The sequence below is a fragment of the Nicotiana attenuata genome, unplaced genomic scaffold (genome assembly GCF_001879085.1).
Source record: "Nicotiana attenuata strain UT unplaced genomic scaffold, NIATTr2, whole genome shotgun sequence".
Lineage (NCBI taxonomy): Eukaryota > Viridiplantae > Streptophyta > Magnoliopsida > Solanales > Solanaceae > Nicotiana > Nicotiana attenuata.
The window spans coordinates 19,276-37,226 of record NW_017670446.1 but is presented as its reverse complement, the minus strand read 5'-3'; the positions used below and the strand labels follow the sequence as shown (position 1 = coordinate 37,226).

Genomic DNA, 17,951 nt, shown 5'->3' with positions numbered 1-17,951 from the left:
ACACATGGAGCACTGAAACCACTACTAAATCTCACACCCATTTTGAACCTGAAGAGGAAATCCCCTCCCCCACAAGTGCCAGGTCTGCCAAACCCAACGAGCCCTCAAGAGAGAGCTCACCAATCGCCCACATTCCCAATGATGAACTACATCATATGGAATGTTAGGGGTGGAAACAGTGCCGAATTCAAAAGGCACTGCCTAGAGATGGTGAGGATGCATAAGCCGACATTGTTAGTCCTTCTTTAAACTAAGATGGCTGACCATCAGACCTTGGCCCGGACACTAGACTTTGATATGATCATCCAATCTCCAGCGGTCGGTCTTTCTGGGGGAATTGTGTTCATATGGAAGGAAGATCTTGTAGCGGTTGAAGAGGTGGCCACTACTCCCCAAGGTATACATGCAATGGTGAAAGTAAGACCCGATCACCCTCCTTGGCTTTTTTCAGCTATTTATGCTAGCAACATCTTAGCAGAAAGAAAGCTCCTATGGGAGCAGCTTATCACCATCTCCAATACAATAGGAAATAACTGGTTCATAGGTGGAGACTTCAATGAAGTCTTAAAGGCCAGAGACAAGTTTGGGGGCAACCCTATAAACATGAAACGCAGTAACCTATTTTGGAACTGCATAAATAAGTGCCATCTAATTGACCTAGGATATAAGGGAAGCAAATTCACTTGGACCAACAAAAGGTACTCCAATAGGACTTCCCTAATCCTAGAAGAATTGATAGGTGTTTTGCCAACGAGGGTTGGATTGAACAGTACCCTGAGGCAAGTGTACAACACCTACCTAGGACCCACTCAGACCACTGTCCTTTAAAGATTCAAATGGAAGGGCCCCCAAGTAACAAGCCCTCTAGGCCCTTCAGATTTGAAACAATGTGGGCTAGCCACCCTTCCTTCCCCACCATCATCAATCAAGCATTATCTGGCCAAATCCCCCTAATCCAATCCACTGCTAAATTCAAAGATCTGGCAACAAAATGGAACCAGGAAGTCTTTGGAAACATTTTCCACCAAAAGAACAGACTCCTGGCCAGAATCTATGGCATACAAAAGTCCCCCAGCTACCAATTCAGTAGCTTCCTCCAAAAGCTTGAAACAGACCTTAATGGGGAGCTAAACCTCATCCTCAGGAATGAGGAAGACTTCTAGAAGCTCAAGTCTAGGATCAACTGGCTAAATGATGGTGATGCCAGTACTAGGTTCTTCAACACTTCTACACTCAATAGAAGGAGGAGAAACAAAATCCTATCCCTCAAGGATGAGAATGGCAACTGGATCAATGATCAAAAGAGATCCAGTCCACCATTGTCACCTTCTTTACTGAGCTCTACTCAACCTCCCACTCTGAAGTCCCTTGGACAACCACTCACCACTCCATCATGGAACCTACTCTGCACCAAAACCACAAGGTTTTCATGGACAGGCCCCTCCACATGAGTGAAATAAAAAGGGATATCTTCTCCAGCAAACCCTTCAAAGCACCAGGACCTGATGGTCTCCACCCTTTCTTCTACCAAAAATATTGGGACATTGTTGGGACTCTGTCTCAGAATTCTGCCAAAAATGCTTCAGCACATGCTCCATGGATAACACCATGAACCAAACCCTCCTGTGCCTAATTCCTAAAAGCCCACAAGCTTCAATGATAAAAAACTTCAGACCCATTGGCCTCTGCAATACCATCTACAAAACTGTCACAAAAATCATAGTGAATAGGATAAAACCTATCCTGCACCACATCATAGGGCCAAGCCAAGCAAGCTTCTTAACCAACAGAAGAGCCTGTGACAATGCTATCATTGTCCAAGAATACATCAACCATTTCAGGAAAATGAAGGGAAGAAGTGCCAATATGATCCTAAAAATAGACCTAGAGAAAGCCTTTGATAGGCTGGAATGGTCTTTTATTAGAGATAACCTAGATGCCTTCAATTTCCCCAAAGGTCTGTCCAAACTCATCATGTCATGCATAAGCACCTCCTCCATCTCAATCCTTGTCAATGGAGGGAAAACTGATCCCTTCAACCCTTCAAGAGGCATCAGACAAGGGAATCCCATGTCACCATATCTATTCATTCTGTGTATGGAAAGGCTCTCCAGATCCATTGACAAGGCAGTCATACAAAACCAATGGCACCCCATCAGCATAAGTAGGTCTGGACCAAAAATCTCTCACCTCTTCTTTGCAGATGACCTCACCCTCTTTGCCAAAGGTAACATCAGGAACTGTAATACAATTCTCTCCATATTACATGACTTCAACAATCAGTCAGGATAAAAAAATAAACCTAACCAAATCCAGAGTCCTGTTCTCCTCCAATATTACCCAAGATACCTCTCATCAACTCACCAACCTCCTATCCATCAAACACACCACCTCCTTTGGAAAGTATCTTAGTTTTCCAATTTTCCACAAGAAACAATCAGCCTCAGACTTCCAGTTCATCATTGATAATATGCAAAACAAGTTGGCTGGCTGGAAAACAAAGCTCCTCAACATGGATGGGAGAACAGTCCTGACAAAAACCACTCTGAGCTCCATCCCAAGTCATGTAATGCAATACATTGCACTGCCAACCAAAATAACCAATCAAATTGATAGAATTCAGAGGAACTTCCTCTGGGGTACCACCCCTAAAAAGAAAAAGCTTCATTTGATTAAGTGGGATGTAGTTACTAGAACCAAACTTGAGGGAGGACTAGGGATGCAAAAAGCTAGCTTTAAAAACAAAGCTGCTTAAGCTAACCTAGCATGGAGAACGTACAAGAATACTAATAGCCTTTGGGCTAGAGTCCTTATATACAAAAACTGCAACATGTCCAGACCTACTCAGGCTGTCAGACACCATGGGAACAATAAATCACCTACTTGGAAAAGTGTACTAAAAGGTTGGGAAACATGTAGCAAAGCCAGTAGATGGGTAGTTAATAGGGGAAATAGGGTCAATTTTTTTAATGACACCTGGATTCCTAATCAGCCTGCACTGAGACAAATGATAGAAGGACCCCTAACCCAGAATGACCTTCAAATCAAGGTGGATACAATCCACAATTTGGGCAACTGGACCTCCCTCCCCATATCCTAAACATCCTTAAGTCTGTTCTTATTCCCAAGGTAGCCACTAAGGAGGACAATTTAATTTGGGGCCTCATATCCAACGGGCAATTCTCCAACAGCTCTGCATACTCCTTCATAAGCAAAAGTACACAAGCTTATTCTCCTGGAGAAGAGGACCACTTCAAGTGGATCTGGAAACTCCAAACCCCAAACAAAATAAAGTACTTTACTTGGCTCCTAATGCACAAAAGACTACCCACCAGGAGCTTTCTACACTCTATCGGAATAAACTGCCCCCTCAATGCCACTACTGTGGTTTTGAACAAGAAGATATTGACCACATCTTCTTCCTATGCCCCAATGCTGTCCATTTTTGGACTGCCATCCAATCAAAATCTTCAGCTCCATCATCCTCCAATCTTCTCACTAGTAGTCAACCTTGGCAATCAGTCTTGCCAACCCTTAAAGGTGTGAAGTACAGTGACTACCTCAACTGGGAGAGTCTCACTCCTTACTGCCTCTGGCACATCTGGCTGACAAGGAACAACAGTGTATTCAATAACAAAAAAAAACCCATCAATGCTAATAACACAATAGCTAAGGCTACTGAGTATCATGTGCTTACTAATAACAATTTTCAACTTTGTACTCACCAAATAATGCTTAAATGGACTCCTCCCCCAAGAGGCTCCTACAAATTGAACACTGATGGTGCAGCAAAGGACAACCTAGGAATGGGTGGAGCTGGGGGAATCTTCAGAAATCATAACGGAAGTTGGATTTTGGGCTTCATGGAAAACTTACCCCAAACAACTAACACAGGGGCTGAAATTAGAGCCCTTATCAGAGGTCTACAACTAGCTGAACTAAACAACTTAGTTCCGCTACAAGTAGACACTGATTCAGCAGAAATAATCAATATGTTGATTAATGGAAATCTAATATTTGACCCCCTTATTTGTGAATGCAGATTGCTGATTCAAAGGATGGGCAGCGTGGTAGTGAGGCACACATACAGGGAGCAAAATAGGGTAGCTGATGCGCTGGCGAAGGAAGCAACTAAGGAAGTTTTTTTGAACAAATCACTATCTCTAGCAGTTCCGGTGTTTGCCAATGATGTATTTTGGGCAGACACCCTAGGAACTGAACTACCTAGATCTTTTGTGGGTTGTAATATAAGTACAAATATGCAAAACTTTGCATCTATGGGGGCCATAAGGTACCCCAGTAACTCCCAATGCAGTGTAACCCCCCCTGTTTAACTAGTTAAATATATTATCCCTTTGACCAAAAAAAAAAAAAAACTAGAAAGGGACGGCTAAGGCACGATCCATTTGAAAAATAAGAAGTTTTGGTGGACAAAAACGCAAATCCAAATAAAGTTGGGGACCTGAATAGTATTTTACACTTCTTTCTCCAAAGTGCTAAACCTCTGTTAAGGGTTTAAAGTTCAAACACCATTGCACTGTCCAGAGCAGCAGCAGCAGCAGATACACAAAGAAATTCAATTCAATTCACAAACTTTTTCATCAAAAAACCAATTTTCGTTTCTATTTAATTTATTCAATTTTGAAAATGCCTTCAAAGAAGAAGAATCAGAAGTCAGCATCAAGGCTTTCACAGTCAGAAGTTAGTTCTATAACTACTCACTCAGTTTCATCGGACGGTGAAGAATTCAGTGAAGAAGAGATTAGAAGGTTCCGTCTTGAAGAAGCTTCTAGAAAGTTCCCGTCTTTGATTTCGAAAACAGCTTTTATTGGTCGAATTTCAGAAGATGCTGTTGAAACTGTGGATACTAAAGGCTGTAAAATTTGGCTTTCCGAATCTTCCATGCTTTCTTCTTCTATTTCCCCTGGCTCCATTGTATCGGTAAAATTTGTTTTTTCTTTCATCTCTATTGTTCTAATTCAAAAATAATGCTATTTTCCCCCCTCTAAAATATGCATATGAATTTCCCTCTCGGTGTGTGTTGTGTGTGTGTGTGTGTTTGTGATATAAATAATTCTTATTGTGCCTGAATTTGGTTAATAGACTTAATTCATTTGTAACTAATTTGAGTTCTATATTTTTCTTGGTTTATGACTTGAGCTCGACTTGGAACTTAATATGAGCCTCTTTCACCCGAAAGAATGTCCATGAGAACAATTAAAAAAGAGCTGCATTTATTTTCTCTTTCACATCTGTCAAAAGAATTATCCTACAGAAGATGTTGGCCATGTGACACCAGATTACAAACTGAAAATCCAAACCACAACTTTGCCGATGAAGTAGCTTCTGATATGGATCGTTGATCCAGATAAATGGTGAATAAGGGGAAAATTTTAACAATTGTATAACAACATAAATTTTAAGGAAATATTTCTTATAAAAGAATAGATATTTGAGCTGGTTTGTGATTTGGGAAAGGGGCGTTGTCAAGGGATGTGCTTTTCGGGTGCTATGCACATGTTTTTGTTAGTAGATTTATGGATGTGCTGCATAAGTTAATTGTAAGTGTGTGTAATCAATTTTCAGCAATACTATGGAGTTAAACACTTGCTGGTTTCATAGAGTTTGATCTTATTTTACTTTCCAATGTTAACAGGTATCCCTTGCTTCTTCGAGGAAATATGAAAGTAACTTCCTGCTTAGCTCATTAGTAGATGAGTGTACACGGCATTTTGGGCTTGAGGATACAGAAAACGTGGCCCATGAAGCAGGAAACTTCTTTGCTCTTGCGACTGTTTTCCCTTCTTGTAAGGTTTGGATGCAAATATTTGTTTCATTCTTCCAATTTCTTTCTATCCAGTCCCTGTTACTTAGTTTGGAAAATAAGCATATAAACCTGGAGATTGTTTAAATGTTTATTTTATCCTGAACTTGAAAGGAAAACACAGCAATGTTCCAGAGCGATTATTAGGCTTCATGAAATAGTTATAATATTTTCCTGAACCTGATGTTAGCTTATAATATTTGTTGAATCTGAGTATTATTTTAAATACTTATTCTTTCGAAAGTATTTTGAAGGGAGGTGGATTGTAACACCAAATGATAGAATTTTCACTGACTTGACATTGATCTCTTTGCAGGTTTTAAAAGATGGAGCACGATTATCTTCAAGCCTCTCATGGAGTATGGGTTCTCCTGCCTCAGGTAGGATCATTTTTGTTCATCCTATCGGGGATCATACCATAAGAAGTATTGCAAATGGAAGCAATCGACTGTCCAATGATAAAGTTAGTTCCCTTTCCGTTAGTAAATGCGAGGAACTATCTTTGTTGCTGGTATCTCGTAATGGAAAATCTGCGATAAACAGCTCCATATCCCCTCAATATTCAACCACTGAAACAATAAATGATCGAGCTGAGTCTATGAGGGTTTCATCTCCAAGGACTCCATTACACTCTCATTCTAGACTTAATTCTCCTGGCACCAGGGAGTTCAATACGCCCAAGGATCAAGAATCAGTGTCAATTTTTTCTGATGTAGGTGGCACGTCTAGCAACATATTCAATATAAGAGAAGTTTTGGTAGATGACCATTCAAAGAAACTTGTACAAACCTGTACAGCTTCGTGGTTGTATTCTCGTATTTTACTCTCTGGAAATCTTGTGATTGCCCCACTGCTTTCAAGGCTGTGTTTTTTCCAAGTTACAGGTGCTTCTCCTCAACAAAGTTTGGGGGAGTATGCGAATGTTGCTTTCTCTGTAGATCACAAAACAAAAGTAGTTCTACATTTACCCCAGAATACTGATATGGGAACTCCCATTAGAAGATTATCACCATCAGAGCTTGAACATAGAAATATCAACAGTAAGGATGGAGTTGACTACCCAAAATTGGGTGGTCTTTCTGAAGAATTTGCAGTTCTAATGGACATAATAATATCATCAGCTGTGAAAGGTACTATGGCTAGGTATGCTCTCTTTCTAATGTAAATGTCAGTTTTTTTAGAAGGATATAACTTTTTTAATGGCATTTGGACTCAGAACCTATATATATATATATGCAATTTTTCCCTTAAAAAATGGTTTCGAAAATTTCTTTGCAGAAATATTCTCCTTTTTACGATAATGGGTTTTAAATTTTTCTTTGTGCAGTATGTCAAATGTTCACTGCCTTATTTGGTAGAATTTTTTTTGTTTCAACTAGTCCTTTTTTTCAGCTTGATATACAGTTACTGTGAGATTTACCGTTGTTGCAGCACATTGATAATAACATGAATATATTTTCAAATTTCCTGCCAGAAATTGAATAAGCAGCTTTCCGCTTTTCCTTTCTGTTTTGGGGGAAGAGTAATATGTTCTCTAGGAAAATCGTTGGAGTTTCTGAAAGCGAATGCATATCTCTGATGCAGGACCACTGCTAATGAGCTTCCTTACTACACCAATATAACAAAATCATTCTATTTAGAAAATGTCCTTGTCGTATTGCTTTTCTATCATATGCTGATGTTCAGTTGTCAATATTTCAGCATGGGTTTACGGCCTACAAAGGGAGTACTTCTTCATGGCCCACCTGGAACTGGAAAGACTGCTTTGGCGCGATTATGTGCTCATGAAGCTGGTGTAAACCTATTCTCTGTCAATGGGCCTGAAGTAATTAGTCAATATTATGGCGAAAGTGAACGGGCACTGAACGAGGTCTTTGATTCAGCGAGTCAAGCAGCTCCTGCCGTGGTTTGCTTTCTCACTTCTTACAGTCCAGATATCTTCTGTTTAAATAGTAAATTTGCTTGAGCTCAATTGTCACAATAGCTGAAATTGAAGTCTCACTGCTTAAAGTGTCTTAATGTGTAATGCCAACAAAATGGAAAATAGAACTTCAGTAGTAGGAAGTCACAACGAGATATCGATTCTTGTGATCTCAAGGAAAGAATCTTTTTGAAATGTAATTCTTAAAAAAAACAATCTTTTTGAAATGTATGAATTATAGATGAGAAAATAGTATATCTTTGATCGCTTTTTGGACTCATATAGCCCCTACTTGTATAGAAGATTGGGCGTCTTTTGTAGAGAATCATGTTCTGATGTAAATTCTCTACTTTTTGGTATACTTCCTGTATACGGGAGTTCTCTCCCTTTTGATTAATACAATTTACCTTATCAAAAAAAACTATGAGAAGTCCATTTAAAAGTTTTGGTGGTTCCTTTAATCTTTACCTTATCAAAAAGTTTTGGTGGTTCCTTTTATTACTTCGCATCGGTTTTGAAGGTACTACGTTTTAGTTCTGAGCCATGAATCTTATATCTAGTTTAGATCTTCCTGTTAGAAATGCATTGCACCATGGTAGTTCATGTAGCTGTAACTCTTGATTATATCTCATTCATAAATTATGATAGGCTATATATGGAATCGTCAGTGCTACAGCGGAATCTCTAAGCTAACATTTGAGCTCTGCAAGCTAGTATTATGGTTTGCTCCCTTCAACTGAATGAACTTTTTTTCTGATAGAAACAACTCGTGGATTTCCTAAAGCAATATTCTTTTTGAATAGGTAAAAGCAAATTGGTAATAGATGGAAGCAGTGTTATAAGAAAAGATTTTAAACGGAATTAAAAGATGGAAGCACTGTCCCGTCATTGTCAAGTTATGTTGCATGGACTTCTCATTATCCTTCAAGATACACAATATGTTGAGATTGTTGATTGTCTTTGAGAAGGTAACACAGAGATTATTGAATGTTGCTGTGTCAGATTCGTGCTAGGTGTCCACATTGGACAACATTAAGTTATTCTTGGACACTTGCTCTATGATGTCTGATTACTTCGGGTATTGGACTCTAGTACAGAAGATAGGAGTTGCTCTATTGCCTCAGATAGTAAACTGTGCAGATGGAAAAATGGATAACGATGTCTGAGATTGGCTTAGTCTAGTATGTCTAAACTCTAAACTATGGGATTGACACTGAATTTAGTTAACTAACCTTATTTTTTTCTTTGGCCGTATAAAAGTCAATTTGACTTCTGTATCTTTGCTGTAATACAAATCTTGGTCATGGTTTCTGCAATATATAAGCTTTCTGATATCAAGTGTCAATTGATTAACTTTTCCATAACCCAGAGCCATTTTCATTTACAGGTCTTCATTGATGAGTTGGATGCCATTGCACCTGCTCGTAAAGATGCAGGTGAAGAGCTTTCCCAAAGAATGGTAGCTACATTGTTAAACTTGATGGATGGAATAAGAAGAGCTGATGGAGTACTTGTTATTGCTGCAACCAATCGACCTGACAGTGTTGAACCAGCTCTTAGACGACCTGGAAGACTTGACAGGGAAATTGAAATAGGTCACTGCAAAATCTCCTTATAAATTATTGTTTTGGGACCTAATCATTTGCAGAAATGGACTAGACATCAAATTATGAAAACCTTAAGTCTAGATTCTAGAAGTGCTTATACCAAAGTCGCCATATAGGTTTTACATGACTATTTGTAGGTTCTTCCCGTCTTTCTTCTCCTTGACAAATATTACCAAGTCTTTGGGTGGGGATGATTCCAGGAGTTGAGCTTGATGTATGTTTGCAGGTACCTCCATTAAATGATCCTATTTGAGATTAAGCATAAAGTCTAAATTGTGCATGTAGCTAGGTAGAGATGTTGAAAATAATAGTTTAAACAGTTAAAAGCAAGTGAGATCTCATATCACGGAGAAAGTGATCCAGTGTAATTCCATGTTGATTTGAGTTTCCAGAAGTGGAAACTTTGCTACTGAAGGAAATGGGGTCAATAAAATTGTACTGGGCCTAAAAAAGAAGCTAAGTCTATTAGACTCGGAGAGAAGAAAGATTTCGCTGATTGTGTCTTCTTCTAGTGTAGTCTAGGCTTCTTGCCTCTTATATTTTTTGCTCTTCGGTATCTACTGGAAATTGTTGGACGCTCATAGAATTATTTAATCTTCTTTCTCAAGTTCCTAAGAAAGGAGGTTCACTTCCGCCCCACCCCCCATCCCCACTAGAGAAACAATAAAAGAAAAAGAACGAGAGACAGAGACAAGGAAACTCTTGTGAATGCTCATGATATGTTAAGATGGATGTATTTTTTTTCCTATTGTGGTACATTACATGTCAATTCTTCTTCTCCTATTGTAGTATCTCGTCTCTGAACAGGTTCCGACTTTTCCTGTATCGTCGTTTTGCTTCTTTTCGTACTGATAGTGAGATATTCTTTTTAATGGAATGCCTTCCCTCCCCTTGTTCAACTTATTTGTTGGTTTCTATTTTGATTTTCAACATTGTGATGGTAATTGAACGCAATTAAGGAGTCCCTACATGTAATATTGAATGAGGGCAAGACATTTCGATGCTAAGATTCTGTCACTTCATCCACCAGTCATTACTGCTGTTACTCTTCATATTCTTGCTGTGAGTCGGCTGAGCATAGTCAGTATTTTTTGCGTTAGCTATCATGTTTTTGATGTGATATATGTCCCTTTCTCATTTCATGGAAAAATATGTTTAGGCGTACCGTCTGCCAGACAACGGTATGAAATACTACATACACTGATGAGTGAAATGGAACATGCTCTTCTGGAAAAGGATGTTCAAGACCTTGCAACAGCTACACATGGTTTTGTGGGCGCTGATCTAGCTGCTCTGTGCAACGAAGCAGCTTTGAATTGTCTTCGTGAACATGTTGAGTCAAAGACATGCTTTGGCAATACTCATAGTAAACCTTCCATTCCAGCATTTGATGGACGCCTTGGCAGGAATGGTACCCATTGCTTGCGAGATAATAAAGACCTCTCTTCTGACAGTGATTTCGAGGGTGCATCTTCATCTATTTCAGAAGCATGTATCTCATCAGATATTCCAAGAAACTTTACTTGCGTGGAACAAACAGACACTCTTAGGATCACTTATAAGGATTTTGAAAAGGCTAGAATGAAAATAAGGCCAAGTGCCATGAGAGAGGTATGTTTTACGTGTTTGGAGTTTTTTTTGTTGTTAAACATAGTTATTAAATTTGGTGATGCTTTCTATGTTGATGGTGCTTTTCATATTCAGATATTTGTATGATTACAAGTTTCAGAAAACAGGCTATTTTCTAATGATTTTTGGCCAGCGAGCTAGCAGTTCTGGGATTGAACCCAGTCAAATTGCATTCATGAGTTGGTTTTTGTAAAGGGTCAACTTTTAACCTGTCTTTGGTTAATTTAGTGCGGTAGGGGTATGATGCAAGTTTAGTCATGGATGCTTACATCCTGTAATTAAGTTTATTCTGTATATAATTTGCAATTGATCATCTTTTCCTGCTTTTCCACTTGAAGTTCATGCTGCCTGTTATTTCAACTGATTTGCTTAAGGACCATTTGTAGACATCTGGAATTGCAGTCTGCCCTGTACTGACTTGGTTCCTTTAAATATCAGGTTATACTTGAGGTTCCAAAGGTAAGCTGGAATGATGTTGGAGGACAGAGGGAGGTGAAGATGCAGCTCATAGAAGCTGTTGAATGGCCTCAGAAACACCAGGAGGCTTTCAAGCGCATTGGCACTCGTCCCCCTACTGGAGTTTTGATGTTCGGTCCTCCAGGATGCAGCAAAACGTTGTTAGCTCGTGCGGTTGCTTCCGAAGCAGGGTTGAACTTTCTTGCAGTGAAGGGCCCTGAGCTTTACAGTAAATGGGTGGGGGAATCAGAAAAAGCTGTCAGAACTTTATTTGCAAAGGCTAGGGCAAATGCTCCCTCAATTATATTTTTTGATGAAATAGATGGCCTTGCTGTTGTACGTGGCAAAGAAAGTGATGGGGTTTCTGTGGCAGATCGGGTCATGAGTCAACTTCTTATTGAATTAGATGGTGAGTGTTCCACATTTAAAGGACTTCTCAGCTGTTAACACTTGAACTATATTGAAGAACATTAGTGGGTGATCTTGTTTGTTTAGGTCAGCAAGTTTAGTTGGTGGCCATTTGGCGAAGCAGCATTTGAAATGAAACCAGATTACCATTCTATCAAAGTTCCCACTTCAAAATTTAAAGGGATACATAACTACTTTTTTCATGGGGTGGGGAAAGAACTTCTAAGATAAATGAATCAAGATCAACGTCATATACTAGGCACTCTATGATTTTCATTGGGTTAGGAAATAATTTCTAAGTAATGAATCAAGATCAGCCATATACTAGACACTGCCTCCCCTCTTTGTGCCTTTTTCCTTATGCTGCGCTAGTTCCGATGTTAAAAAAACCAGGTACGTCTGGGTTAGGTATGAATGACCTGTTTAGGTGGTGAGCTTCAGTAGGGTTGAGGCTGAGGTTGTAGTGCCAAGACACAGAAATGTTACATGAACTTTTCAAGCATCACATAGGAGTATGTATTCGGGATGCATACGTTCAGGTTTTAGAAGGCTTTTCAGTGATTTTTGAAGGGTCTGGATGAAGTAACTACGCCCATGTCATTTACTTTTAACATGGCAGAGTGTATAATATAGTTTTTCTTCTTTTTTATCAGTGAGTCAATGCCATTATTTGTTCATGTCGGAAGCAGGTGCCTAAGGATGTCTTTTAATAGCCGGAGGAGTAATATAGTGCGGAGGGCTACAAGAGTGATTTGGTCCTAGAGACGTATTTTCTTGAATATCTTGTTGTTTAAAATCATTCCTAAGCATGTATAACATGAGATTCTTATCTCCACATTAAACCTGAGGCACTAACGGGTAGCTGGGGGAAGAGAAAGGCACTGACATTCCATTATATGATTTTCTTTTTCTTGACTAAAAATTTAAGTCAACAATAACAACAAACCTAGTGTAATCCCATAAATGGGGTCTGGGGAGGGTAGTGTGTATGACAAAAAATTTAAGTCCTTTAATTCAAATGCCAACACTGCCCGTAATATGGCTTAGTTTAATTGGTAGAAATAGGATCTAACGTGGCAAAGCAGTTCTAAATTGTCTCAGTTTTTTTATGTATGAGGAACTCTTGATTGTCAAAGTTTCTAATCGTTTTAAGCTGGAACTTTACATTTCTTTTGTTAAAGGTTTGCACCAGAGAGTTAATGTCACTGTTATTGCTGCAACAAATCGGCCAGACAAGATTGACCCTGCTCTTCTAAGACCAGGTGAAATCCTCTGTTCTGCTGCTACCTTTCATGTCGAATTCTGCTACTACTACCGATACCTTGTTTGCTGCTTTTGCTGCAATTTTTGTTAGGACGCTTTGATCGATTGCTGTATGTCGGACCTCCGGATGAAAAAGACAGGGAGGCAATATTCCACATACATTTGCAGAAGATGCCATGCAGTTCTGACATATGCATTAAAGACCTAGCCCGGCTAACGAGCGGCTGTACTGGTGCTGACATATCTCTGATATGTCGTGAAGCAGCTATTGCAGCAATTGAAGTAAATTTACACTTTTGTGGCTGTGTCTATACATCTCCTTCCCACCCCCTCTCTTTCTGTTTATGCATATTTTCCTCTGTACTAACTTTTTTGGTATCAGGAAAGCCTTGATGCCTCTGAAATAACAATGAAACATCTGAAGGCCGCCATTAGACAAGTGCCTCCATCTGAAGTTCATTCATACCAAGAATTATCAAATAGGTTTCAGAGGCTTGTGCACTCAAACTCTGTGAAAGATGATTAGTGTCACCAATGATTACTAATACAGATCAAGTCGAATTCCATGCTGGTATATTCTTGTCCATTGTCCTCCTTTTCCTCGGTTTAGTAATTTGTATCCAACACTATTGTCTTCCTTAACTGGCACTGGTTGAGTAATAATGGCTTGTGCTTGCATGGCACTATATTGATTTTGCCTTTGTATTACCTACTTAGCTTACACCTATTATTTTATAACTTTTTTACACAATTGTGGAAGTATGTATCAAGCTGCAGTTGGATATAAGTTTAGTTCCCTATCAGCTGTGTTCAGAATAAAGCCATTTAAAAGAACTGTTGGGGAAACTGAAGTTAGAATAAATGCCTTCTGGTGCAGAGGAAGCTAAATTTATCTATATAGTACTCCCTGTGGTCCACAATAAGTGACTTTTTGGCCTTTTTATTTTGGTTCAAAATAAGTGTCCTTTTTACATAATCAAGAATGAATTAGCTTTAGTTTTTCAAAATTTGCCCTTATTTACATACCCCAATGTGTCAAGTTAACAATATACAGATTTTAATTAAGGATAATATATAGTCAAGATACTTATTTTTTTCTAGGAGTTAGTATTTTCTTAAGGGGTGTGCCAAAGGCCAAAAAGTCACTTATTGTGGACCGGAGGGAGTAGTATATCATATAGTTGGGATTCTACAGGGGGATGCAAATTTCCCCTCTGATGCACCTATTTTATCCTTTTAGTTTGTTAATATATTCAATCCCCTTTAACCAAAAAAAAAAGTTCTTATAAACCTTTAGTAGCTTTTTACTTCTTGGTAGAAGATTTGATATAAAAGGCTGCTAGTTCAAGGAGGGGTTTCAAACTTGGATGTATTTTAATGTAGTTCTCTGACATCCAATGGGAAGATCGAGGGCGAGGGGGACTAGGCACGGGAAAACTGTAAACTAAATCAGTTATGTTTTTCATTTATAATTTAAGAAAGTAGTCTAATATGATAAAAGAAAAAACACATCCTATTAGATCAGGAATCTAATGTATCCATATCTACATTCTGTTCCATGTACTTCTCAAACCTGCAAACGAAGTGCTTTTTGACCAAAAGATGCTTCAAATTTAGAATGTTGAAAACTATCTGATTCAACCATAAATCAGTGAGGCAAAATCCTAAGGATAGAAGCGACCTGATTAAGTACTAACACTTCTGATTGTGGATGCGAAATCTTCCATAAATATGTTAATTATATTTCTGTCATCTAAGTATTGGATTGTGACTGATTGATTCCCAAAAGCTGATTTGTTAAAAGGTGCTTCAACCAACAGACACTAGACTCTTCTTTTTGTTTGCAGCATGGTCCTCCTGGAATGCGGACACTTGATGTCACAATGTGAGATTTCTAATCTTAAATTCAGGATACGTGGATATTGATTAAAATAAATCATCAAGCAATGCATGTTAAGATGTTTAAGTATGTTATATATGTATTTTAGTTTAGTAACATTCTTATTGCACAAAATCACTACATATTATTGGAAGCACTGTAGAAGCAGAAGAGCTTTATCTTTCTCTTTATTTTCAAATTATTTGTCAAGTCAATATGGTGCATTGAGCTTGCTAATTTGCTTCTGACTGCTTTCTCGAGGATGTCTCCTTGTATGAGTTCCTAGAAATCTTCCTTATTCCAACTTGTTTAGCAAATTCATATATCTTCATGAAAGTAAGCATGGACATAAAATTTCTCCCTTGAAGTGCGACCTTTAATCAATTGTGGTATTTCTTTTATCACCGCCATCTAGATCATGATTGGAGTCTTTGCACAGATGGATGCTGTTGCCATTGTTTACATATGCTGCCTTTCACGAATCTGCATACCATTTTAGCTCCAGAAATATACAGCACGAAGAACATATTTGGAATTGATCTCCAAAAGCTGTTGATTAGATGCATCAAGGGAGAGTCCGTTCTGTATAGTGAAGGTCATGAACTTCTGGTTGCAGAAGCCATCAATGGCAAGCCAGAATGAGCACCTATTGGTCGCTACAGGGAGGGCAATGTTTCAGGAATTGATATTTCAGTCTGATCCTTCGACAAATTGTTTGCAATCAAGGCGTCCATACTCATGAAATGTTTGATATGATGCTGTTATTAAGTAGATAGAGAGGGAGCTCCACTATCGGTATACATCTGGGGTTTGACAAGAAAACCAGAAGTCTGCAGCATATACAATGCCAGTTTCATTCATTCATGGTATCTTTTGTATTATGCATAAACATTTTTGTTAGCTATATACAACCAAAGTGGGTTTACATTAATATTCTGATTGAACAGGTCTTTCACATCCTTTATATGTAAGCCAAATCACAGATTAGCTAATGTTGATTGGTGATGTTTTCACTAGTGGATTGTCCAATTTGGAAGCAAAAGATGTTGCTAGTGACCATTTCGCATTGCACATAGCCACATAATCCTTGTTATTATAGAAATTATAGGTAAGACACTCAATTTGCAGTAAAGTAAGAATATTACATATACTTCAAATGGGGTCAGCTTTCCACTTTCCTTTTCTTTCATTCGACTTCATCTTGTTCTCTCTCTCCTCCTTTCTTTTCTAATCATAATTTATTTTTGGGAAAGTGTTTCCCTCTTTCCACTTCATAATTTTTATATCCTCTATCCAATCATAATTCCTGTACAACCTCATCTATGTTTCTGAAACAATGTACAAACAGTATTTTTAAAAAGAGAATCTCTTGACCTTTGACTTGAGCTGTAAAAGCACCTTTCGTGGCCATCTGATCAGTTCAGTGGTTTGGGTCGTGATTTATAAGCGTAATAAAGTTGATGTCGGATTAAATTATAGGAATTTTTACATTCTTATGCCATATAGGAAACTATATTACCCTCAATGTTTAAGGTTTGATATAATTACATTTAGTGTACCTAATTATCAATTATATAGCATTAGTGGTTTTTAAGGGTATTAATTACACTCCTAATTTAATGGTACCGTATATTCCTTCTAATACCACTCCCCCCCACGTTTCTCTCTCCAATTCCCACACCTTCATTCACGTTTCCCTCCCACACCCATGATTTCTGTATCAAAATTCCATTATTTCTTCCATAGCCAAGGCACTGTCGGCTCCTCTGTAATCTTGTCCCAATGTTTTTGTGCCCGGGGAAGATGAGCACAAGCCTAGTCGATTTGATGGTTATGATTTCGGGTTCCTTCAGTAATATAAGAGGAAAGGAAAAGAGAGCAGCAATTCCACCATTAACAGCCATTAAAAAGCTTTGAAGCTTTGAATTCAATTTTGGGTTTTCAAAAATCATTATTTGTTTGGATTGGGTGTTGTTGTAAATAATTGGGAATATGATTTGGAGTTTATATCTCAATTTTGAGGAGTTCTGGTGAAGATTAGACTTGGTTTTGGCTGAATTTCAGATTGAAACTCGAAGAAGAAGAAGAAGAAGAAGACATGACATACATTATATTGCAGCAATTGTAGATAAATTGTAGACTGTTGTTTATTTATTTTTGAGCTTTTGTGTTTTTTGTGTTAAAAGTTTTGATGGGAGCTTGTTATTCCACTTCGTCTGTTTTGGAGCTAGCTTGTGCAGAAGAAGATGTTTTTTAAGCTATACCTTTAAATTCAAGAAAGTATGGTATTGTATTTAAAGAGGCGTGAATTTGTAGAATAGGTTGAATGTGAGGAATGAGTCAAATAATACTCACAATGGCTTGTTTTCTACATTTAATCTACAACAAAACTACATATCATTTGAAAAATTAATATGAAAATACAGAATTTCCATGTTTCTACAAATTATCTACAAAATTTCTACAAACTGTTCATAACAGAATTTATCTTTATTTTCATGCATGTTCGTCTGGAACACTAAAGTTACTTGATATGCCAACATCTCCCGTTATAGAGGAATACAACTTATCTACAATTTTCTACAACTTTCACACATTATTTCCACCCAGTGAAATATAACTACAATAACATAAAACTTACATACAAATTTTATACAAAATTTATACAATATGTCTTTTGTATATTTTGTATCTGATTTATACATAGTAAAAGTAATTTTCATACAACTAATTATATATTATACAACTTATCTACAAATTATCTACAATTTTCTTACATTATTTCAACTAAGTTATATACAACTACAATATAATACCACTTAAATATAATTTTTATACAATGTTGTTCAACTTTCATACAATAGTTAAATGAATAAAAGAAAAATAAATAAACAACATAATACAATTTATTCTATAATTTATCTACAATTTATCTACAATTTCTGCAATATAATGTATGTCATG

At 37.8% G+C, this 17,951-nt stretch overlaps 1 protein-coding gene across 6 annotated transcripts; it reads left to right on the top strand.

Annotated features, from left to right (window-relative positions):
• The first annotated feature begins 4,533 nt into the window (after positions 1-4,533).
• On the top strand, positions 4,534-16,003 carry LOC109239524 (calmodulin-interacting protein 111). Of its 6 annotated transcripts, none has more exons than XR_002069915.1 (12): positions 4,534-4,941; positions 5,657-5,812; positions 6,141-6,967; positions 7,526-7,730; positions 9,133-9,340; positions 10,512-10,963; positions 11,420-11,846; positions 13,027-13,107; positions 13,200-13,390; positions 13,491-13,679; positions 14,956-14,993; positions 15,427-16,003. XR_002069915.1 is itself a non-coding variant. In XM_019406100.1 (11 exons), the coding sequence occupies exons 1-10, from the start codon at positions 4,648-4,650 to the stop codon at positions 13,632-13,634; spliced, it is 2,985 nt and encodes a 994-aa protein (XP_019261645.1). In that variant the 5' UTR covers positions 4,534-4,647; the 3' UTR covers positions 13,635-13,679; positions 15,427-16,003. The 6 variants fall into 6 exon arrangements, 4 of the variants coding, with proteins under 4 accessions (XP_019261645.1, XP_019261646.1, XP_019261648.1 ...); XR_002069914.1 differs by having other exon boundaries at positions 15,403-16,003; XM_019406100.1 differs by lacking the exon at positions 14,956-14,993.
• Positions 16,004-17,951: the final 1,948 nt, after the last annotated feature.

Bases quoted from the DNA above. Each gene is read 5' to 3' on its own strand.
- LOC109239524 (XM_019406100.1), top strand. From the start codon at position 4,648: ATGCCTTCAAAGAAGAAGAATCAGAAGTCAGCATCAAGGCTTTCACAG. The intron at 11,847-13,026 runs GTGAGTGTTCCA...CTTTTGTTAAAG, and splicing joins ACTTCTTATTGAATTAGATG to GTTTGCACCAGAGAGTTAAT. The intron at 13,391-13,490 runs GTAAATTTACAC...TTTTGGTATCAG, and splicing joins CAGCTATTGCAGCAATTGAA to GAAAGCCTTGATGCCTCTGA.